Raw genomic sequence first — 23,636 nt, 5'->3', positions numbered from 1 at the left:
ATAAAAGGAGCGCCAAGCATAGTTACCGGGGACTCTCAAGAGAGAGTTCTCTAAGACCTGTTTGGTGCTCCAGGGTTGGACTTAAAATCCAGATTATGCCATAAGCCTACGATAGGATTCAAGCCCAGTAATGTTTGGTATATACGCCCAGGATTAGACTAGGATTTTATTCTCGGGATTAGTTAGACCAGGATTTTGAATCAGGAGTTTCCCAGAAAAACTATGACAAGCAAAAAAAATCCAGTCCTGAGGACCCAAAAACATGGCTTATTTTGTTTATGATATTCCTCTTACTCAGCCATTGGTCCCCCATTGCTTTTATCTTGAGAGATTTGCATCAGATTCCGATAGACGGATCAGTACGATACTAATTGATGAAAGTATAAATCCAAATCCTATCATGTTTGGCATACCCAATTTCCAGAGCCCGTACTTTAAAGATTTTGGACCTTGGTTTTCACGTCCGGACTTTAAGTCAAAATCCTGATCCAATCCTGGCGTACCGAACAGGAGGCACAGTGTGGGGGTTATCAAATCGAGTTGTTGCCATTTCCCACCAAAAAACGCCAACCCCACCGGGGGGGATAACGATACTACGATGCTGTATCATTTTGTGAAAGCCGGAAGGGTTATGCTCGATCACTGCTCGGTCTTTGCTTAGTCTAATGTGGAGATTTGGGAGTCTTCGAGCGCCCACGCTGGGTGGGTTGTCCTTTGTTCCAATCCAACTTCCACGGAATGATACTGCAATAAACTCTGCTACTCAACCAAAGTCGCCCAGAACCACAGAGCCGCAGTTTGGCCTAACTAACACTTACTTTGTTTGGCTTTTCATGTTGTGGCGGGGTTTCATTTTCGCACTTTCTAGGATCATACTAACCACGTTCGTCCGCACCCGAGTCTCGGTCTGGCTCTACCGTATGGAGGCCGGTAGACCGGTGACAAAAAAACATTCATCCTAAACCAAGGCAAGATAGGTTGGGCACCCAACGGGCTATCACTACGGACCACCCTTGAGCCACAAGTTGCCTGGCCGCGTTTCGGTAGGATGTTTAGAACCTCGGATGCTCCCAAAAGCCTAGTATAAGATATGCCTCCGCCAGGCGTGAAGGATCGAGGATGGTTGACGTCCTCATTTTCCTTCCTCCGATTTGAGTTCCACAGAACACAGCTGGTACTGTCTCATTACCACCCCCCTCCTCTGCCCGTTCTTGATAGTTTCGAAGACGTCCACTCTTTTATCACCTCCTCTCCCCTCCGGCCAAGGGAAAGCCTAGAGTTCTCAAGCGCTCAAGTTCTCCGCTCTTGCCGGGCCCCGATCTGTAAGCTTGATTCAACGATGGTTTATGGGTGCTATTTCTCTTTGATCGTTCTAGCATTGGGTTTTATGATCGCCCCAATAGCAGCGGTCTCAACAGATGATTTGCCACACTGCAATAACTAAAGAACAGGCAAAGGCCCTCAGAACATGGACAGTGGAGTCAGTCCGGGCTGTGACTTATGCTCTAGAAACCGATCCTGTCTTGGGAGATGCAGCGAAGTGAGTTCTCATTCAATAGCAAAATAGGTAAAGTGGAGAAACTAACCGACCTCAAGGGCAGGCACAGATATATGGGGGCAGAAGCCTAGAGTGTAGGGGAAGGAGTGGATTGCTGTGGTCCTGCAGAGGGCACAATTGGCTCTCAACGCCCAAAAGGCGTTCTTGAAGGGTAAAGGGGAGAAACTCGGGATTCTAGGCTTCCCCTAAGGGTGGGCAGAAGCGTTGAAGTCGGAAGATGAGAAGGTTCACAATGGTGAGAATCTAAGCCGTATACCTACCTCCTTAATGCCCAGTTTGAGTCACAAAAAAAAAAATACTGACAGTCTTTCTCCTTTTAGAGTATAAGAAATCGGTGTAAGTTACCCCCGAGATAAACTTCTGGTGTACCTCCCCTGACAGTAGTTTTAGGTTGGCAGCAGCCTTTGTCGGTGCGGGGCTGGAAGAAGGAGGTGCGAAAGATGCTGCCAAGTTAGTATGGGGTAGGCTACACTCATCCGACTCGGCCAATATTTCAAGTGCGTAAGTCATAACTTGAGTGCTAATATGTGAGTTAATAAAAACCAGAGCAGACTTTGCCCGGGAAAGGAACTGTCGAGTCCAACAGGCCAGGATCTCCCGACAGCGATTGCAAGGACTGAAGAACAAGGTTTTTTATTTTCTGGCTCTGGGATATTTGGCGCCAGAGTTTTCTGCATATATCATCTCCATCGAATTTATTGTTTCTCTTTCTCTCTCTCTCTTCTCTTCCTTCTCCTTCTCTTTCCAAGTATTATACAACTTATTGGCGTTATACGTTAGGGACCCGAGGCATAGGCTCTTCCATAGCAAAATCCTCTTGAAAACACATGTGGCAGAATATATCAAAAAGTATGATAGTTGAGGTTTTCTTCCGCCGTACGAATGATTGAAGCTGGAAGGTTTAGAATTCAGGGCACAGCTTCCCTCACTCCTCTGTTCTGAGGGCAACTGGTGGGTATAACGAACAAGTATCAAGAGCACTTGAGAGGACAACAGGGCCCAGCTTGGTAGCTTATTTTATTACGCCCCCTTTATTTTCTGCATTGTAGAATGGAGAAGATATGTGATTTTTTAAAAAAAAAACTCCCGGGAACAGCACAAATACTAATTCATTCGGGACACAATCGTGGTTGCTGTCCACCCAAGAGAGCCAAGCGCCATAGTGCTCATCGAATACCGGGTTTTAGAATAACCCGGTTGTATGATACCGCACACAAACCCTCGTAGACGTGGGGGTGCGCTTATAATATTACGACACTACCGAAGAACCACATCTTCCTCTCTACGAAATTTACACCACATGGAAGCCACCCCACTCGGCTCGAGCACCGACTAAGTTAGCAATTTTCGGCCCCATCTCCCCCAAATCTTCCTGATTATCATATCATTCCGACAGAACAGAACATATATTCTATAATACGTGACTACCGAAGGCCACCGGGGGTTCGCTGGAGGGGATCCCCTCCATCCCGCTGGCTTCGCGGTGACCTTCGCCGGGCGGGTGGCTACTGACCCGGTAGCTTACTGTAGGGGTAATGCCCCTGGATTATAATTCCGGTGAGATGTCATAGTCTATCACTCCCTATAGAGGTGCAGGGGAAGGGGTGGTGTGGTGAGGGGCCCCCGCATGTGACTGTCGGGAATGAGTGGTAAGGGGGAGGGAGTAGTTGTGGCCGTTCCTTGGCCTTGGCTGGAGTGGAAAAAGGTGAAATAAAGAATTCAATGTTATGTTATGATAATTGCACCGGAGCATATCCGGACTACGGGTGACTGTGGTATACAATTCTGTGGGAAGGGTGTTTTAGATTGTACCATCGGGGGCGCATAGTCGGTGACATATCTTCTAGATTTTCTGCTATTGCAATTATGATATGATATATATATATATATCGTTAAATCCGTAGTATGGTTTCAGGTATATGGATGGTAAACCTTCTCAAGTGTACACTGTTGCATACGGGAAGGCAGATAAAAATCCAAAACAAAAACGGAAAAACAAAAAAGTAAACTAAGATACTAAATACTACCCTACAGGTAATGGTCAAAGTAAATATGTATCTCTCCTTACGAAAGCTTTTCACGGACCCACCCAGTCTCCGGCCACTGAGACCGGTTTTGATAGTCAAACTGCATCCTTCGCTGTTACTACTTGAGCACCTGACAACAGCGCATGCTCGCGTCTGGTAATAGTTGCTTGCTCGCATCATGAACAGGCTCTTGTGTGGAAGGCGGGGCTAAGAGAGAAGCTAATGCTGGTATGTTTTTGCGACGGCAGCAAGATGCCACCCAGCGTTGGTAAGGAGCCGGCCAAAATTGCACTCCCGGCCATACAAGGGACATGCATTAAGCGATTGCACGGGCTGGGGAACACGGGAAGCAGTAGAAGTGAGAAAGAAAGATAAGCTGAACATGAGCGAGTAGTATGATACTGTATTTACTGATGGAATTTACCATGTCAAGCCCCTAATTTTTTCATGGAAAAGGGAGCAGGTCTACCATCCTCAACAGGCAGCAACTTCTTTGTGGTCATAAAGTTTAACCCTACCACTTATGCCAACTCAAGCAATATGCTCAAGTGGTTAGATAAACAACTTGTTCCTGTCCTCAATGGTCAGCCAATGCTGCTCACGATTGACCTATTCTCTAGCTGAAACAATGGAAGAGGTATTAGATACCTTCTGGGCTAATGATATTACACTAAGTGTAATTCTTGGAGGCTGCACTAGCCTAATACTACCCCTCAATGTTTCCATTAATCAGCTATTCAAAGACCTACTCAAGGTTAGTTATTCTCTATTCAAATATACTCTTAAAGCAGAAAAGAGGAGAGAACTTATCTGATAATTAACTTTGTTATAGGATTTACTGGAGTAGTATCTTGGGGGAATTGAGGAGTAGCAAGAAAGGATTCTGGAAGGAGGGAGGAGACTGATCAGAAGTATGGTAGGTTGACAGCAGGTGGTTATTACCTGAACAATAGGTGAGATCTGGGAGCACTTTTCAGCAGAGAAGGAAGAGGTAGTTCAGCAGGCTTTTTAGGTGGCCAGTCTCTCACCCTCAATTGATGGAGGCAAGGATAACAACTTATCTATTGGAGGGTTAGCACATGATTTCCTAGTTGAGGAGCTAAAGAAATGGGGGAGGGGTGGAATTCAGGGGGGGAAGCCAGATGTTAAGCTTGTGGAAGAAGTGATTGGCTTGCATGATAAAAAAGAGGTTGACAACTTTGAGGAAGAAATAGATTTCCAATATGAATAGCTGCCAAGAATTAGTGAAACTCATACTGACTGATGTACAGTACATGATGTGATCTTGGTAAAACATACTCTAATTTAACTGCTTAACATACCTTTCAATTATTTAAGTTTTTACAGTATTATGAAAATTGTGATTGAAAAGAGGATCCTGATATTATGTAGATAGCTTAGAGATTCATGATGATGATTATCATATCGGTTTTGCACAGAGTGACAAGTAATATTACCCAATTCTTATTTTCTATCCATGCTATCGCAGTAAAGTTAAATACAGGCACTATGGGTAGAAATTGCTATATCTTAGGCGTCCAACCTCAACTCGACCCTATGGATATTATCATACCTCCTATATTGTATCCAAGTCTCTGGTATCCCATACTCCCTCATTTGTCGTGACAAATTCAAAATCGCAAGCTAAGAGCTCGCGTCTCCATTTGATCCCAGCGCTGCTCACGTCAGGGATAGTAAGTGGACTTCACGAGATATGGATATAATATTACGGTAATTTTTTTTAACGAGCAACACCTAGTCACATGAAGATCTTGGGAAAGGAAAAAAACTTTGTTCTGATAATTACTGACCCCGCTTCCCCCCCTCCCGCTCTCCAATTCTCCAGTCCCCCCTGCTTCGCGCTCTATCCATGCTTCATTACGGGCACACAAGAGGAATATGGCAGAAGATAGATATTAGTACAAACAATCTGATTACACGTTTTAAAACACGTGCTTTAGCTTCTCATATTTCACTGCTCATATTATATAGGCTCTTCGATATCCTCGTACAGTATAGTTTAGTTAATTTCCACAGGCCGAGGCTCGTATCGTGCACTGAAGGATAATATATGATACCACAATCCCATGTTATCAACCAGGGTGCCTCTGGTGAAGCCAAAAGCCATCCAACAACCTATGGATAATATTGGACAATAGACGATACTGCCGTGCCCATCTCCCATCTCACAGCAGTCTAATTCTGCTCTACTCATCCTGGCTGTGGCAGAGTTCGGATGATCCGTTTTTTTCCTAACTATTTTATGGATTATGGGAATGAACGCTAGATATAAATCCGTTCATTTTTACTCCTCTCCTCGCTAATAAGATAGCTTAACTAGTATCGGGTTTGCACAAATGCGTGCACTTAGGTAACAACACCAAACGTCAAATCCCAAATTTCCAATCGGAAGGTCCCTGCAATATTACCAATCCTCATTCATCTAAGCTATCCATCCCATCTATTGCACCAATCCAGTCCTCCGGTTTAACCCCCGCACCCCCCCCCCTCTAAGCGGGTTGGCCAATATCCTCCCCACCCTCCGCATCCACATACACCCCATCCTCATCCTCATCTTCAATTTGCCCCCTCTCACCCGCGCGATACGGCATTACAAGCTGTCTGGGAATCTCCGTGGACCCCATACACAGCACGACATACTCTCCCCCAGGATAAATCAGGCTTTCCAGATAGGTCTTGTGCACCAAGGAGCTGTCCCTCAAGTCGACTAGGACCCATCCCCCCGGGGAGGGCATGCCGATGCCGAAGGTGGTGGTTGAGGCCATGTAGGCTCTCTTCCTTTTAACCGTGGCGTGGGTTTGCTGGATCCCTTTCAGGATTTGGTCGATTTCATTGGCGAGGTGCTGTGGAGGGAATCTGTTAGTGTGAGAAAGAAGACTGGGAGGAGGAGAGGAAGGAGCCTACGGCTTTACGCTGGTATGGTATTTTCCAACACATCTCATGTGTTGGTAGGTATAGCTTTATCGGTTCTGTGTTCGGACTCGTTAGTTTACCATTCTACTACCAACTCCCTCGCCATCCCCCCTTCACCATTACGTTATGAAAAGAAAAAAAGTGGGGGAAAAAAAAATACCTTTTGGCTGGGAACTAAAGTTAGCGATAATCTTCGAGTATATATCCATCATTGTCATCATTGTTGTGAGAATTATGTCCATTTCTTCTATTCTTCAGATAACGCCCTTTGACTCGTTTTATGTTAGAATCCAACGGCTAAGGACCCCTACTACAAGTTACTCAGGGGCTAACTTAGGCCGGAGGAGAGGGCACAGCCTTGTTGGAAACTACGTTATTCCTTTCCTATCCGGCGATGAGGCTGTGTCGGTCATGTGACACAGCCACATGACAGAGTATTATACTAGTGTACTGTATTCTAGCATATTCTTTAGATTTCCTTGGTATGAGGCTGTGCTCATGTAACAATGAAGGGTATATATGGGGGTATCTCCAGCCTTCCCGTTGAAAGAGTGCACAAGCTTGGATAATCTAAAAAGTCTTCAAGATATATTCTGCCTATCATCGTTACTTCGCTATCACTGCAGTTAGTACAATAGATACAATATTTCTCAGGCCTGACAAACTGCAAACAAGCCACGGTAATGGCTACGGGTCATTACAGCCTCTCTCTCAAGAAATCCTTGTACAGTACACACATACGTTCAATGGGGTTCTAAGTTATAGTATCATAGATTCCTAACTTTTTTCCCTGTTCCCCATTCCCTTTATTTATTTTTTCTCCCGGTGCAGGGGGTTATGGTGAAAATGTTAGGCTTACCAGGCAGGAACACTCGGGTAAAATAAAAAAGATATGCCTATCATACAGTGGGCTAAATAATATATTTGACCTTCAGCCCTACAAGGTCCGCTTTCGCCCTGGCGGCTAAAAAAGCACATCTCGGAGCCCACGATATGCTATTACAACTCCTACTGGAGGCGGAAATCAAAAACTGAGGGATCAAATCTTCCCCGGGTCACACAGATCAACCGTTGCAGGGATATTCTGAGCGATGATAGTCACTTGCACTACCCGTGACTCCCTGGCACTCGCCGACACGACTGACGTTGCATAATAATATTATGATATTATACGATATGATAACCCCCGAACTCTTGAGGCTCTTTTTGCCCTTCGAAAAACTAACTGTTAATGATATATCGAGTGATGATCTGTGCAAGCACTTTCTTGGGATATATCGTATGGTACGACAAAAGCATCCGTCCCACCTATAACCATTGCGAGCCTTCATCCCTTCTCTTTCTTTGCCCCCCTTCCCCTCTCGAAATATCCTCTCCTTTACTCGTAGGGGGCCGCAAAGCTACATTAAATCCATCTTTACACTTTTAGGCCTCCACTCCCCTCCTGCATGAAGCTACAACCCTAAACCTATTCAATTTTAGCCCGCAGCCTGCCCGCAGGCGGAGGGGCTCTTGTTGGGCTGGTTTGCCATTCTTTCGAGCTCTGGGAAGGAGGGATGTGTTTGCTGTAAAGGGTCTGCTGTACACTACTCCACTGATGGTATGTTAGGCTTTCTCTAATGAGATTCTTCTTCATTTGCATAGGAGTCCTTTATGTTAATAGCGAAAAGGTATCAGTCGTAGTACTGTATCATACAGTACACCGTAGCGATGCCTGCGGCTGTCCATGAGGGGTTTTTATCTATGATAGCATCCACCCCTCGCTTTGGAGTTAGGGTAGGGTTTGGGCTCGAAAAGGGCCTGAGGACGACGGAGGAAGACGATCGTCAGGGATTAACAGGGCAACCAAGCGTCCTAACCCCCATTGGAATCTCTCACCGCCTCCACTCTACCAATGGTTCCCATGATATCATACAATCTAACATATTCAATACCTTATTCCAACTTGCTTCTTATTTTTGTCACCCAAAGATAAGCTCCCTCGGAGCACTTGTCATGAAGTCAGACAGCCCTTTGCCTGTCAGCCAAGTATCCGAAGATCGCCTCTTTGGACTCACTACTCAGTCACCAAAGTATACAGGAACCCTCTCGTAGGACGAGATATGATGCGAGTTTTTTCTCTTTGGCGGGCCAATGCGGGTTGAGTCTCAAGTCGTAAGCTAAACCAACCTGACCAATGGCCCAAACCCTCCAAGGTCATTGGAGGATTCATAGGATCTTTTGATATCTCCTTGCAAGTCACTTCCGCTGATCTCACCTCTTCATAGCATTTATCATACTTTACTTCGCCCTATCACTTTTTGTATCATACGACTGGGTCAAGTCCTCCTTTCTTAGGGTCCGCTCTTGGTTTTCATTCCCCCTCCTCTTGCCGATCCAAGAGTCTCCCACCAGATCCTGGTACACGTGCTACTGCCTCAACCGGAGGAGGAAAATCTATTTTAATTTTTTTCCAACCCCCCCCCGGATGGTTGGAGATTTTTCGCAATGTGAAGCGAAAATCCCGAAAGCCTGGATTACGATGGCCAATCGCTGCAAGCCCTACGCACCTGTGCAGCCGCTGTTCAAGCCTTGCGTATACGAAACTAATAGGGCGAATGCAGCTTTGCGGCCAAGATACCAAAGTTCTCAACATGACATGTGGGCAGTCATGGTGCTCATCCCTAAAACCCTTTTTCAATGCGATCCCCTGTACAGTACCTTGAGATGGCGCAAGTTGTTGACGGGGAGTAACCGCTGAGCTATGATACACAATTAATAACAGATAACGAGTGATACATGATGAAGCAGATACCGGTTTGGACTCTCTCGGAAGTACCATCTCCCAGTAATTGGTCCATCATGCTTTTTTAGCCACGGCTAAGCACCAACAACTACAATATGAATCCCTAGTTCTAATCGCATTTGGGTGCGGTACTATAAAGGGCGAACCTAGGTCTGCACTCAGCGCGTTAGATTAAGCTTGATGTAAATAAATGGCCTAATGGCGTAACGTACTTGAGGGCATATCGAGAAATACAGCTCACCGAAAATTTTGGTAAGCGACACTATAACTGTGCTGTACTGTACTCGGTACGATACAACGAGATGGCTAAAAAACCCTGCACACTCACCAAAATTTTCGCTGTCCTGTATTTTTCGGTATGCCCTCAAGTATTGTACGAGTACGTTAACTTTTTTTCTATTTTGCATCCCCATCTGATCCCAGCCCCACAAACTTGTGGGTGAAGCACGTGATAATTTACATGCGGAATCATAAGACTCATCATGGTGATGGACCCACACAGATTGTGTTTCTCAACCACCGCTTGCTCCTCTCATCAACCCTTATGAAAGCCTCGCAACCTTGGCCCACGAACACAGGCCTTCTGGCAGCGGAGATGCATTAGAGATGTCTTCACTGCCTCGGCACTTGGAAAATCTCTCTTGAAAATGATAGTGCTGCACCAGGCTAACACGCTACTGGGGCAGCCTAGGACTCTTCTCGACAATCGAGCGGGGGGGTTCGCGATCCCTGCCCAGCTGATTCAAACAAACAAACACCAGACAAAATACCATACGCTCACCACGAAAACGAGAAAACCCAAAAAAGCTCGGGTGCTCCTAAGTTCCCCGCCCGAGGTTGATAAGCGCTTCTGGGTGGCTTTGTCAACAGCCTTCCGATCTCGGTCAAGATCAACCCTGGAAACCCCACGGCTGAACAACACTACCGGTACTTGTACTCGTACAGTCCGGTACTCGAGCAGAGCAGGACCATCAAAAAAGAAAAGAAAGAATTTAAGGGCTGGATGCCGCTACCTGCCTGCACCTACGGTAAATATTATCCCAATTCGGCTCCCCAAGCTATTTTTGATTGGGTTTGGACATGTCTGGTTATTTTGAGTCATCGCTCCGCACTTCTAGAGTAGTCGCTGCGCTAGCCCCGATCATCTACTGGTTCTCTCAGAGGGCTCAGAGGGTGCTATCTTCCACCGTTCACAACCATTTGTTTCTTCTGAAAGGAATACCGAACACGTAGCTATAAATTGAGACCGACGATCAGCGAGGGTATTATGAAATGCTATGAAAGGAGCACCCTGCAGAGCAAGGCTTGACGGACCCGTTTTAACTCAGCGGCTATGTAACCTTGGATCTCAAGTGCGATGGGAGCACATGCCACGTGTGTAGTAGCATCTCGGCGGCATCCTCACGAAGCGAGATGTGATACCGGTATTATCGCACATTGGCCAACCAAACAGGTAAATCCTCGACCCAGTTCCCGGTTCGTATGAACATAAAGACACCACCCGCGAAGTTCATCATTAATCATCAGGTGATTGGGAGCGTCACCGCAAATGCCCCCGAATGATCTGTGCGTTGGCTTGATCTATTGGAAACTGGCCTGGACCGTGAACAAGATAAGCATGTTTACTCAAGCATGATATTTGAGTATGAGAGTTCCACGACGATCACTCAAAATCCCGTGCGACTGACACATTCGACTGTTCAAAAAGTAGAATTCATGAGCTCCCTTAAACCCCGAAACCAACACCGTCACCACGTGGATCCTTAGCTTTACCAATACACTTACTAAATCACTCGGACCAGATTTTGAAACGAAGAAGGAAAAAAAAAAAAGCTAGGAGGGTTTGATCGATCCGCAGCACTATGCATATCGTGTGGATGTTTTCCCATTTTCTCATTTGGCCGTGCTGTACCGCACCCCAGATTCTTGCTAGCATAGGCCCGGGTGAGTAGCATTTTCGAGCAGCCAACAAGGCAGCAGCGCATCGGAGCCGACCCGGCCATTAGCTATTATATTACCCTAGCGAGATGGATAATTGTGGGGGACTTGTTAGTGAAAATGGAGGTACGGTGAGTTAATCGAACTCGATCGCGGAATGGTACTGTAAATTATAGCAGGAGGGGGGGATTTCAACTAATAATAATAGGCTGGCGAAGCTACTCTAGACTACCGCCCATCATTTCCGCATTCGGTCAGTCATGAACAACTGGCAAGCCCTGCGCGAATTCAAATGGCAGCCTGACTGCTGGGGGCCGGCAGTGTATCTGACGATAATTGAGAGAGAAAGGGAGAGAGATGAAGAATATTCACACAGGGAAAAGCTGTATCCGAGGACTCCGTTTCTGCGCGGGGTTATTGGAGCCCGTGGGTGGAACTCCCGTGCTTAGCGAAAGGCAAACTTTGATCGAAAGGATACAGGTCTGTCTCATCTCCCCAAGTTGCCGGTGCGTGACCCCGTTCGCCTACCGTACCAGGTTCAAGCGAGTGTTTCCCTGAGTCACATATCATTCCCATTATACGTACCGTATTCCTATCGTGCAGTCCTCGTATAACCCAATAGGAAAACGGATTGAGCGATAATTAAATTTACACTGTGGTTGTATGATATGCTTTGGGGGAACCCCGTCACTGTCCTAAAAAGGATACGGTCCGGTGAAAGAACAAATGGATAATGGGGGGGGGAGCATTCATGATCTCTGCTCTCAGGCGCCGGAACAGGTGAGGGGAGAGAGAGTCTGTTGAAAGAAGAAAAAACGACACTATTCTTGCAGGCCAGCCATCCCCTTTCCTCATTCGCGGTCCCACAATTGTGGTAGATGCGGCTCAAGGCCCCCCCAACTGTCATCCCGAAAGAGGGTAAGGATAGGGATGAGGGAAACATCAAGTTTAGGGTGTGGTGTGATTTTCTTGACCGCTATCATAGTCTATCGATAGCATAGGACAAGACAGGACACCTTTGCGAAAGCCTATTAATATCATATTATTATTATGATATCATAACTCCACAACGGGAACTTGCGTGGGGAGCGCCCGCTAAGCCCCGCTGCTCGAGTATAGATACCCGAGTACAGCGCTACCGGTTATGACACTCACTCATACGCGGCTCACATTTGGCTGGGTGGCTAGACGAGACGACCCCAGCTGAAAATCATCCGTCGCCGCCCAACCTGATTGGACGGTCGAGCTGTTATGCTGATCGCTTAGGGGCTAGAGCTCTCCGGGTCCAATCCCAAGCATTCGGATCTACTCGAGTATGGGAATCCCTGCGTATTCACAACCACCAACCAGTCTCCTTCCCACTCATCCCACTTCCATCACCCATCATACCCTTGGGTCGGCCTACGATATTATCAACCAGATACCGGTACTCTTTCACATCCGATTCTACATCCTGCCACTCCTGAGCCGCCCATCAATCGAGCCATCCCTCTCCTCACAATCACTGGCAAGGCATCTCTGATCTCGTCACATTGCGATTGCCAGCCGAGATATCTCCTCCCCTCTTGTTTCGCCTTTTTTCCTTTCCTCTTTTTTTTTTTTCTTTCCCTTTTTCCTTTTTCCCTTTTCGCGAATCTGTCCTTGGCAACGTACCAGTATTCCCCCCGGCCGTCGACCAGGAAAAGATTTCCCGCTCCAGAGCCAGTTGCTATCGTACTCTTTTCACGGAACCTCTTGCTTTGCCCCTCTACGTGCGTACCGTATCTAACTTTATCCCACCCACAAAGTCCTCAAGGCTGAGAGATGAAAAATAGATTAAAATTAAGACCCCCGTGCTCCATCGGCATTACCGGCCCACCAATATTTCCATCCTCCGCACTCCCACTTATCCACTCAGTCTAACCTACCGCCGATGTCGATCACTCCCCCTTTTGGTCGATGGCTATCAACAACACATAGCATGAGCCCCCGTGCCGTTTCTGGTTTCCATTACGCATAATGGCAAAAGGTGGGAGAGGTCGATACATACAGTAAGGCTTTCTGGGAAATAGAGGCCTCTGTTCCTATGTGGTTTTCACCGCTACACACCCTCTAACGGAGATGTAGGGCGAATTTCAGCCGAGTGAGCCCCAGAGGCCCAAATTTCCTAGGCGAATCACAAACCTGAGTCCGTTATCTCTTGGACCCCTCGTCTCGAACTGCTCCTATACCGGGACCAAGTCTATAAAGCTGCTCCCACCGCGCCCACTCCTCACTTATTTGAGGATCATCCATTCCGGAAAACCATCCATCACTCACCATTCCCCGCGCGCTTATAAAGACATATTGGATAATCCATCTCAATAATGACCCACAAGTCTTCACACTCGATGGCCTCGCACTCCGCAAGGAGACCGGGTACTCGTACTAGACCTTCATCATCACCGCCTCCATCACCAAGCACACCCCCTAGCAACTACTCCCTTTCTATACAACATGCACCTTCTACTCAAGGCTACATCACTTCTGGTCCCCCTTTTGAAATCAGTCGGACAGTCAATATCACCGTTGAGGTGTCATCATCATCCTCAACTCCTGCATATAATGGCTACGACGTTAGGAATTACCCTCCGGTCACCACCACCTGTTACTCAACTGAGCCCTCCTCCCCCTCGGCTTCGGTAAGCTCATACCAGTACGGCATGTACGAATCAATATCGAGTTTTCCCGACTATTCCAATCCACCGTCATCCGCGGACACCACTGCCCCACCATCATCACCGTTTCAAGGGTACACCCCATCCACAAGTAGTGCCGCGTCTACAAACTACAGCTACTACGCCTCGGGAGGGTACGCCCCAGAGCACTGCGGGAGCCAGTCTGAATACTCGGGCAATCAATCCCAAGGTCAGTGACTATGCCTGTCATTCTTGCAAGATCCCCCACTAACTGTCAAAGAAAACCAGACGACGAGGAGGAGGCAGAGTACCAGGTCCCACAGGAGCACTCCCCACCGCGGGTGATGCTCGAAAGATTCCTTACGGTAGACTCTGGGATGGACTCGTTAGCGTATCTAGCTAGGATCGCTATTCGGTGTGGGGATGTCAGGGATGGGGAAGTGCCCTTATTACCGTTTCGGGGGCGGTGAAAGTACTTATTTCTTGTTTCCTATTTTTCTTTGCGTTCTTCGCTTTTCTCCTTCGTTTTGATATGGCGTTGGGGGTCTCGGGTAACCCCATTTCACTTCACCTTCCGTTTCCTTGTCTCATTTCTAACTCCGGGGGAGTCTGGGTTTTTGGTATCTCCTTCATGTACTGTAACTATCTTTATTGAGCTCTCCTTTTCCTCTTTTATTTTTGGGAGCATAAGGTCTTTTTTTACTCTTCCATTTTTAGATTTTTAGCGAGAAGAGAGGTTTGCTCCCAAAAAAGAGAGTCGACCGTACCTACACCTCCTTATTTACTGGCGCACAGTCCTTAATCGCTAGGAGGCCGAAAGGTGCAAGTATATCCCGGGTTTTACGCAGTAAATCTCAGAACGTTCCGGACACCAGGATTGGTACGGAACGCTGCAAGTGAAGCTTAGAAGCAAGTTGACAAAGAGGGCAGAGGAGGCTTGGCCATGGTTGCGCTTCGCCGGTATGATATCTATAAGGGGAGGGTAATTTATCTACCCCCCGTGCCCAGTTGGGAAGGAGCAAGCTCATTCACACCCAATACTCGAGTATAGATAGAGGATTTTGGCCCCGCCGTTGAATCCCTTTTTCTTTGTCGATTTACCAAACGGGGAGTGACATTAAGGCCCGCCCTCCAGTAAATTCAAGGAAATATCATTATCATAAGATCATACCCAGTAGCCAATAGGATCCTGAGCCAAAGGAGCTAATAATTGCTATTATCTATCGAAGCACCCGGCCCCGGGGCAGGGAGGTCCAAGGTTGACAAACTTTTGTCTGAGAAGTTTCGACAAGAAACGGTGGTCGAACCGCGGGGGCCAAGCTCCCCTGATACTGGTATGGTGCCGTAGGAGGAGGAGGATGCGGATAGGAGGGCAGGCATGCATGTCTCACAGGCAGGCCAGCAAAAAGCGGAGGATTGCGACAAGAACCTGAAGGTTTCACTTTGTTGGGTTCCCCGGGGGGGGGGTAGGATTGTTCGTGATTAGGCAAAGTTTTTCCCCGAGACGCGCTTCGATGGATCGATAGATGGGCAAATTATCATATGTGATTTATAATTGTAATGCAATGCCATACTGAACAGTACCACGGTTGCGAGTGTTTGGGAGGTATTGCGACATCCTAACACAAAGTGTTTCAGCAATAATTATTAAAGACCCCTCTTCCGGAGGAAGAAATATTACAGGATTCTATCATTGATTGCGGGAGTACTGCACCCGGGTACTAGCTAACGTAAAGTAGAAAGTGTAAACCATCCCTAAACCCAGGTGAAGAATTCTCTGATTAGCGCAAGATATTTGAGTAGAGTGTGGGCTTATGAGAGATTCCTCTGAGTTAGAGCGCGGTGGCGCTGTACTGTACGTGCCGTATTTAACTTATGCTCCCCGTAGCTGCCACCGTTTTTACCCCGAGCGGGGGGGCTGCGGTTACGCTCGCCGACTCCAGTGGGACAATGCACACTTTCTGAATTGGCGAGCACGGTATGGTCAAGGGTCCACATAGGGTACGGAGCCTGCGTACCGTAAACAACTAGTTTTGGATGACAGTATGATAGTCTCCTTCCTTCCTTCCTTCCTTGCGCTGATTCCTCGTAGGTGAGGGTAGGCTAATATTAGCGGGCGAGAACGCACTTCGACTCGAGTGCAGTACGGGTATGATGAAAAGTGTGAGCGGATGATCGACGCCAGAAACGCCCCGCCAAAAAAAGCTAGGGTAGCATAAGGCTTTCCGCCGTCAAGGGGGCGGCTACCCGGTTGGTGGATTGATTACTCGAGCAGCGATGCAGCTCAGGATCAAATAGCCGATATTGCCAAGCCCACACGATTTTTGGCCACACTCGGGCGCCAAGGTGACCTGGCCGTGGTCGTAGTCGATGCAGCTTTGTTCCTCACAGCTCGCTGTCGCTTCTTCGCCCTCACACGCACCGGCTTTTTTTTTTTTTGAGCTGCTTCCTTTCAAAAGTGAGGACCAGTTCTCGGATCCTGTCATACCTTTCCCCCTTCGAACCTTTTACGAGTAGAAGAGTACGGAGAGAGCAGCGTCACCGGTAACCCTGGTGCTCTCCTCTTCGGTTGTGGTTATTTCCCCTTTTTCTTCTCCTCGCCTTGGCCTTGGTGTTGAATTCCCCTATTGTTATTTGGATTTTCGCTATTTTCGGAAAAATAAAAACTCCAGCCTCGACTCACCGAGCTTGAGCCTCATCCTCTTCCAATCCGTGACCTGGGGCGTGCTCACGTCATCCTTCATCCCATCCCTCGACACTTTCCCTTCCCCCCCTTTCTCGCCCTCTCCCCCTTCTCGCGCCATCGAAATCCCCCCTTTCCGTTTTTTCATCTTTTTCACGGCCCCTTGTCTCTCCCTCTCTGTGTCTCTCCCTATCCTTTTCCCTTGCTCTCTCGCTCCTCATTATTAATAATTTTTCAATCTTTCAATTCTTCCCTCTCTCCCATCTCTATCAAACTCGCAGGGTTCTTTTTCAAACAAACCATTTCCTCATTCGTTCCTCCAACCCCGAACACATAGACTCTTCCTTCCTTTCCTTCTTTTTTTTCTTTTTTTCCTTTTCTTTTTACCCCAAGAATAGCCCTGTTGAGCCCCATGGCTTTCGTGCCCCCCACTACCCCGGCGCACCACCAGCACCAGCACCACCAAGTGCAGCAGAACCAGCATCAGGGCATATACGCTTCTGGTGGTGCCTCGTCGAATACTTCCTTCAATACCCCTCCTTCACAGATTATGTCAGGAGCGGGTGTGATACAGCAGCTGGACAAGAGCGGATTACTACTAGGGAGGAAGAGAGCATTGGATGGTGGGAGTATCGAGGATACGGAAGGGGCCGCTTACAGGCCTGCGGCTTATAGGACTGAAGGTTTGTTCAAGTTTTCGGGTGATTTTTTCAATTCTTATTTTTGATAATTTTTTCCCCTTGGGTTGGTGATTTTTTTTACTGGACGGATTTTTCTTGCTTTATTCTAGTGCTCCTGGGTTCTTTGGCCACTGCCGGTTGAGGTTGATAGGGTGGAAGGACTAAGATCATGGAACTAACCACGGTAGTACATTAGGTGCCCGCCTTGCTTGCCTGGTCAACGCTTCTGTCACGGTGTGCGGGGAAGATGCGATTTACGCCTTTGGCGGATTCGATCAGTATACCGATGAAGGTGTGTATATTTTCGGTTGCGTTGCTGTCCCTTTTTATTTTAAGGTTGCATATGTGGTGCAGGTCTTGGTTTACTTAATTGCCGCGACGCCGCTATCGCTCGCGCGGTTACGTTTTATATTTACCTTATTGACAGTTGGCCCTTTTATATAGTATACAATCATGTGCTCAGATTGGATCTGCGCACTTACACGTGGACTCTCGTTGATAACTACGGTGACATTCCTAGTGTTAGGATGGGTATGTTCCTATCGCGTCATTTCTATTATTATACCTACTATTTCTTGGCACCATCTACCACCACTGCTCCTTCTTGCATACCCCCCCCTCTTTTAGCAGTGGCGTCATCGCTACTCTTTCCATGCACTGTGCTTTATCCATCTTCTCGATGCCCGGCTATTCGTTTATTAGTCCATTCTTGGGCTGCTGGTTCCCGCCTTTACTAATTCTGTCCGGGTCTTAGGTCACACAACGGTCTATTGGCGTGACAACAAGCTAATAATATTTGGTGGGGAAAATGAACATCGGATGTTCTTGTCGGATGTGTACATCTTCGACATCCCTACCGCGACATGGTCGCAGCCGGTTCTTTCCGGACGCCCCCCTTGCGGTCGGTCTCGGCATGCCGTTGTCCTTCATGACGATAAGCTCTTTATTCTCGGCGGCATTCATAACCGTTCAGCCATACCATCTGACTTTGATCCAGAGGAGGATAACGAATACAATCCACAGGAGGTTCTCGACGATATTTGCTATCTGGACCTGAAGACAATGACATGGAGCAGGAGTTGGACATGGATTGCCAGGTTTGACCACCAAGCTTGGATTAGGGATGGTAAATTGTGGGTGTTTGGTGGTATGGGACAAGGAATGGATCGAACGGGGGAATTGATATCTTTGGATCTCAATCATCCGGCATTTGCGAGGACAGAGATCAAGCAGACAGGGTACGTTACGAGGCAGCCGGGGCTAGGTGGAGATGCTGCAACTGTGACCGGGGGTCAGAGCCGAATACTTCGCTCTCATCGCCCTTACGGCCCGAATTCCCCACGACCAATCGCGAGCTCGCGACGGAATACACCACCGCCGAAAAAGCAGGCAGTACCCGCTGCTACTGCCTCTGTTTCATTTCTCTGGGGCCGGGACATACCCTCCGAGGCGCATGGCACACACTTCCATCACCTTTGTGGGAATACTTTGCTTGACTTTGTGACCTCTGCGAATACAATTCGGCCATCCGAGACGGGCCTCTGCGCACTTAACCTGGATGACATGACATGGAGGAAAATTGCTGACGGTATGGATATCGTGGGGGGAGGGCTATGGAGGTGGCATTATCTGGCGATATCTCCGGACAGCACTATGGCTTACCTTCTCGGATGCCCTACCGATACCGATGAGGATGTAGGGGAGGGGGAGGAGTATCTTTCGGATGTTTTGCCGATTGATTTGAGCCGATTTGGGATGAATGTTGACCAGAAGGAGGGGGACAATCCCAAAGCTGGAACGTTAGGAATGGATCTGGCTAATTTCTTTGATAAGCCCGATTTTGGCTCTGATTTTGTGGTCCGAGCGATAAAGGATGAAGCTGCGGAGGGCGATGAGTGGGATATGACTGGGGTATGGGGGAGAAGTATCATGAACGGATCGAACAAGATGCATGGTATCGATGAAGGCCTTAACCGGCCCGAAGGGGGCTCTGGAGATGATGACCTTCCGCCGGATGAGGTTTTAGGGCCCCCTATTAGGGTTCACAAGCTCATTCTACTTTCGAGATGGCCGCACTTTGCAACCCTATACAGCGCTCGGATGGTTGAGTTTCATAAGAATAGGATGTACTTACCGGAACCATACACCGTCGTCCGCGCGTTTTTGTATTACTTATATACCGACTCTGTAGCGACATCACCTTACTGCCCTAACCTTTCAACGGTGGCTGGTCTGCTCGTCATGGCTAACCTGTACGATTTGAAACGACTACGAGCGCTGGCTCTCAACAGGCTATTCTCAGAACTTGACGTTGAGTCCGCAGCTGTGATCTGGGAGCGTGCTGGTGTTGCTGGCGAGGAAGGCTTACGAAAGAAAGCTGCTGGCTTCGTGTTGACATACTGGGGTCGCATAGTCCGAACAATGGGATTCAGACGCCTGAGCAGACGAAGCCTGATGGAGCTCTGTGAGGAAGTCGATGTGGAAGGGCGCATAATGGGTAGTGAGGAACTGGGCGTCGTGGGTGCTGTCGACGGCGGTGTTGTCGGTCTATACCAGGGCGATATCGGAGGATTTATGACTGAAGAGGCGCGAATGAGGACGAAGAGAAGGCGGTATGTGGATGATCCGGAAGAGTTGGAGACTGGAGAGGCGGAGGAGGATGAAGAGATGAGTTGATGGGATATGACTTGGATTGGATTGAATTGATAGATGTGCTTTGGTGTTGGTTAGCTTTTATTGTCACTTTTTCACTCGCGTTCCTCCTCGGAAACTTGAATACAGATTGTGCTTTAGGGTTTTATTTTCTATATCTTTGCTTGATTGCTTGATTGCCTGGAGTGGTGGGTTTTAAATGTATATGGCGATTAGGATGGGATATTTTCTTTTTTATTCTTCTCATTTTTACCCTCTCTATCATTACATTATTTCCCCTTCCTATCGCATCTTATTTTCAGTCTTATTCCGTGTGGAAACCCGAATCAGTATGGTATTATCAAGTGAGTGGGTAAAATTGATGTATGATATTTGCTCGGCTATGTGATGACAATTGCATTGTTATAATTTATTTAGGGTATCATGGATCGTCACTCGTGGCTTCATCTTTCGTGAGGGGCCGCGATTACCCTTTTGGTAAACGGTGGTCAATGCTGTGATTTGTTTTATTCCCTCTTCCTCCAGCCGAGATACTACTTCATTCTAAACAGCTTCACTTTAACCTAATATATTCACTCCAACCAAGCAATGCTCTCGGGTTATGAATTCCCATCACATAACCCCTCTCCATACGATGCGATACAAGCACCCGAGTCCGTTTCTCAATTTCCCAAGTTTCCATTTCCCCCCCCCTCCCTTCCTTCCCTCCCCCTTCCAACCTCGCGGGCACCATAGTGGCGCAGGATGAGACCCATATTAACGACGGGGCGACAACGTAAGTGTACAAAACATGGTGCCCAACAATCAATCCCTCGAGATGTAGCCCGGTCAATGCGAACTTGACGGGATCCCCTCGCAGCCCCACACCGGAAAAAGCCACGCGGGGAGGGGGGGCGGGGGCGGTGAGGAAGTATTTGAGATATTAAGATATGATACCCCCCCCCCTTTGGTTTGTGTTTCCCTTCCCAGCACACGGTTTCGGAGTAAGAAGGGGTCTTTTTGTAAAAAAGATAATGATACCTATTGAAGAATAATATCATTATAATATTTTACCTGTTTGTTTGTTCTCGCCCTTGTTTCCGCAGCCGAATATTCGGTCCTGCCATCGTAAGTCTGTCGATCAATCCTCACCTCACCTCATCATTCTCTAGGGGGTATGATAGTACGATAGGTAAGTACCGTAGGTGTTGAAGTGAAGCACTGCACCGTACCAGTGCTGCCATACGGATCCGCGGACGGTAGATAGAAGTATGGTCAACCATCATGGCTACGATACTTTTTTGGTCCCGACAATGATAGCAATGGCGGAGGAAGAATGAGAAGTGCGGACGACAAACGGGAAATCTTTTTTTTTTTTTTTTCTTTTCCATCGTCCCCGAGGAAGGAGGGAGGGAAAGTTATTCGAGCGGGACGCGAGATGTACGATATGATAGAACCTACCGTGGTCGAGTGTAGCTGTACAGTACTAGAATAGTACGTGTATGATACTCTGGAATGGATAATAAATAAAAAACGAATCCAGTAAGATAAAATGTATTTGTGATAATCGTGCGAGCTTTTTTTTTTTAAAAAAAAAAAAAAAGTCAAGTTACGGTATGCAAAAAGTCGATTTTAAATCTTTTCTTCCGTCTTTGTAATGATGTTGTGATAAAAAAGAGTCAATTTAATTCCTTTCGAGTTTCACAGATGTAAGGGGTGCAAGATTTCCTCCTCTATTGTTGCAGCGCGGATCTGGTGATCCGCTCATCGCTTGCATCCCCATAATGTTATGTAGTTCTCGTGATATTTGAGCAGGTTTATTTCCGAACACCCGCTTGGTCTATTTGTATTGAGGTCATTTTCTGGGGTTCGTCTGGTGACATAGTAGCTCTAAAATATGACCGCTTTTACTCATGGATGCTGTATCTTGTAGTGTTGGCATTTTTTAGCATATATTCCATGAATGAATCTCTAAGTTACATTTTATCCCTATCGGGATCATAAACTTCTGTATCTATTTACTGACTGACTAAGATACATGTTCTTTCCCAATTGGTTCCTACCTAGAATGGATACTAAAAACCATCCATCTCCTAAAAAAAACATGAACTCTAACCTATTCATGATGTTCCGCGGCGTTCCTTGTATAATAATATCGTACATATTGGAATTGGAGACTCGTTTTCCGACTCTCAAGAACTTGTCAGGCAGAAGGTTTCCAGTTTCGCGGGGTGGGGGGGTTTGGTCCGCAACCTTTGCCCGTTTCCTAGGCCTCCCGAACAGAATTATCCGTTGGAATACAGTGCTGTACCATACAGTACGGCAACTCCCTCCTAACACCATCACTTTTCCCCCCTCCATCCACCACGCAGCGTAAGGCCAGCCCCCAGCCCCTCGGGCGATGTTTCCCGGTCGGGGATCTAGTATTGCCTTCCTGCCAGTCTCCGTCGGACCATGCATCCTTCCCTCCGACCGATTATATTGAACCCGAGAGCCAAATAGTTCCAGAGTTTTAGAGCGTTGCGCACACGAGCGATACTCTGTTGTTTGCTGCTAACCCACCACAAAGGGCTTGACAACGGGTGTTGTAGGAAGGAAATGCTTCACTCCAGTGAGGTCCTGCTTATCTGGTAGGATACCATAACTCCGGCGTGCGGAAATACCACTTGCTCTTCGTCTAGTTAGAGGCATTGGTGGAACTTTTAGACAATTTTGGTGGGGGTTTGAGGTTCCGGCAACCGGCAATATACCAGGCTATTGTTTTCCCAGATCCACATGACGGATGGCCTAATGGCTCGTTGAGAGAAGTAATCGAGCTCCCAGCACCCCGGTGATTGCGCTAGTTAACCAGCTCTTGACATCTTATTGCTGTTTTCACTTTAGTTGTCGCAACTTTGGAAAACAGACGTTGCCGTTTTTTTTTAAAAAAGTGTTTTTTTCTTCTCCCGCAATCTTAAATGCGCCACTGGGCAATCTTTGAGAACTGAGGGGGACACTTGTGGCCTTTCCTCAGCAAATATCAGCAAATAGTAGACCTTTTTGTTTGGGCACGGCCTTGACGCTAGCTCGGGAAATTAATTTGAGAAAAAAACACCACCCGTCGAAAAAAAAAACTGTGTCCTCGGTTTTCCAAAGTTGCGACAACCAAGGTGAAAACAGCAATACCTGCTGAACCGGCTAGGTATTTCACGTATCATCGTGGGAATGAATATTGGTAGATCGAAAGAAAAAGGAAAAAAAAATTCATCCGGGTTTAAGGACGACGGCCCAAGCTGTTCTTCATCCATCATATAACATAGGAGTGGATACACCCCCGAGGAAGGGAAGAGAAACTGTAGATAATCCTTGATCGCTAACAGGGCCCCTTCGTGCTTAAAGGAATGATCCCGGCTGGGATGTCAACGTTGAGAAGAGAGAAAAACGGTAAGTTAGGTTCGGTAGAGAGGGGGAAAGTATAGTATTCGGACACCATGCATTGATAATCGTATAACACAGGAGTGCTACAACCTTCCCGACTCGCTATATCCAGTTCGGGGGCGTCGCGCACAACACCAAAGTCGGACGGCCGAGGCCTACCTGGGCCCCATCTACCGTCAAAACCAACCATACGTTCCCCATCGTTCGCCTCTCAAACATAGTGATCAAAGTCTCTTGTCCATACTTCCCCCGAAACACCCCTTTCCCTATAGCAATCTTATGATACCCATCTTCACAAGTAGTCACTCACAACCGTAACTTCCGAC

At 47.4% G+C, this 23,636-nt stretch overlaps 4 protein-coding genes; 2 read left to right on the top strand and 2 right to left on the bottom strand.

Annotated features, from left to right (window-relative positions):
• Positions 1-5,862: 5,862 nt before the first annotated feature.
• GSTUM_00005049001 (uncharacterized protein) lies at positions 5,863-6,808 on the bottom strand. XM_002837029.2 has 3 exons: positions 6,680-6,808; positions 6,511-6,575; positions 5,863-6,449 (listed from the first exon to the last, which is right to left on the bottom strand). The coding sequence occupies exons 1-3, from the start codon at positions 6,759-6,761 to the stop codon at positions 6,096-6,098; spliced, it is 501 nt and encodes a 166-aa protein (XP_002837075.1). The 5' UTR covers positions 6,762-6,808; the 3' UTR covers positions 5,863-6,095.
• Positions 6,809-12,536: 5,728 nt separating this feature from the next.
• GSTUM_00005048001 (uncharacterized protein) lies at positions 12,537-14,664 on the top strand. XM_002837028.2 has 4 exons: positions 12,537-12,993; positions 13,057-13,272; positions 13,361-14,128; positions 14,180-14,664. The coding sequence occupies exons 3-4, from the start codon at positions 13,588-13,590 to the stop codon at positions 14,242-14,244; spliced, it is 606 nt and encodes a 201-aa protein (XP_002837074.1). The 5' UTR covers positions 12,537-12,993; positions 13,057-13,272; positions 13,361-13,587; the 3' UTR covers positions 14,245-14,664.
• Positions 14,665-16,798: 2,134 nt separating this feature from the next.
• Positions 16,799-20,173, top strand: GSTUM_00005047001 (uncharacterized protein). XM_002837027.2 has 5 exons: positions 16,799-17,265; positions 17,459-17,554; positions 17,707-17,793; positions 18,017-19,186; positions 19,289-20,173. Exons 1-5 carry the CDS (start codon positions 16,995-16,997, stop codon positions 19,936-19,938), a joined length of 2,274 nt encoding a protein of 757 aa, XP_002837073.1. The 5' UTR covers positions 16,799-16,994; the 3' UTR covers positions 19,939-20,173.
• A 1,718-nt stretch (positions 20,174-21,891) lies between these two features.
• GSTUM_00005045001 (uncharacterized protein) lies at positions 21,892-23,099 on the bottom strand (the record flags this gene model as incomplete). XM_002837026.2 has 1 exon in its annotated part: positions 21,892-23,099. Exon 1 carries the CDS (start codon positions 22,351-22,353, stop codon positions 21,892-21,894), a length of 462 nt encoding a protein of 153 aa, XP_002837072.1. The 5' UTR covers positions 22,354-23,099.
• Between the last annotated feature and the right edge of the window lie 537 nt (positions 23,100-23,636).

Source organism: Tuber melanosporum (assembly GCF_000151645.1).
Source record: "Tuber melanosporum whole genome shotgun sequence assembly, scaffold_17, strain Mel28".
NCBI classification, from domain to species: domain Eukaryota; kingdom Fungi; phylum Ascomycota; class Pezizomycetes; order Pezizales; family Tuberaceae; genus Tuber; species Tuber melanosporum.
This window is presented reverse-complemented; position numbering and strand designations above follow the sequence as displayed.

Coding starts and splice junctions, on each gene's coding strand:
- GSTUM_00005048001 (XM_002837028.2), top strand. CDS start 13,588: ATGACCCACAAGTCTTCACACTCGATGGCCTCGCACTCCGCAAGGAGA. Junction 14,129..14,179: donor CTCGGGCAATCAATCCCAAG/GTCAGTGACTAT, acceptor TAACTGTCAAAG/AAAACCAGACGACGAGGAGG.
- GSTUM_00005047001 (XM_002837027.2), top strand. CDS start 16,995: ATGGCTTTCGTGCCCCCCACTACCCCGGCGCACCACCAGCACCAGCAC. Junction 17,266..17,458: donor TGCGGCTTATAGGACTGAAG/GTTTGTTCAAGT, acceptor GTAGTACATTAG/GTGCCCGCCTTGCTTGCCTG. Junction 19,187..19,288: donor GACTGGGGTATGGGGGAGAA/GTATCATGAACG, acceptor ATGAGGTTTTAG/GGCCCCCTATTAGGGTTCAC.
- GSTUM_00005049001 (XM_002837029.2), bottom strand. CDS start 6,761: ATGGACATAATTCTCACAACAATGATGACAATGATGGATATATACTCG. Junction 6,576..6,679: donor CTTTAGTTCCCAGCCAAAAG/GTATTTTTTTTT, acceptor GTCCGAACACAG/AACCGATAAAGCTATACCTA. Junction 6,450..6,510: donor TACCATACCAGCGTAAAGCC/GTAGGCTCCTTC, acceptor TTCCCTCCACAG/CACCTCGCCAATGAAATCGA.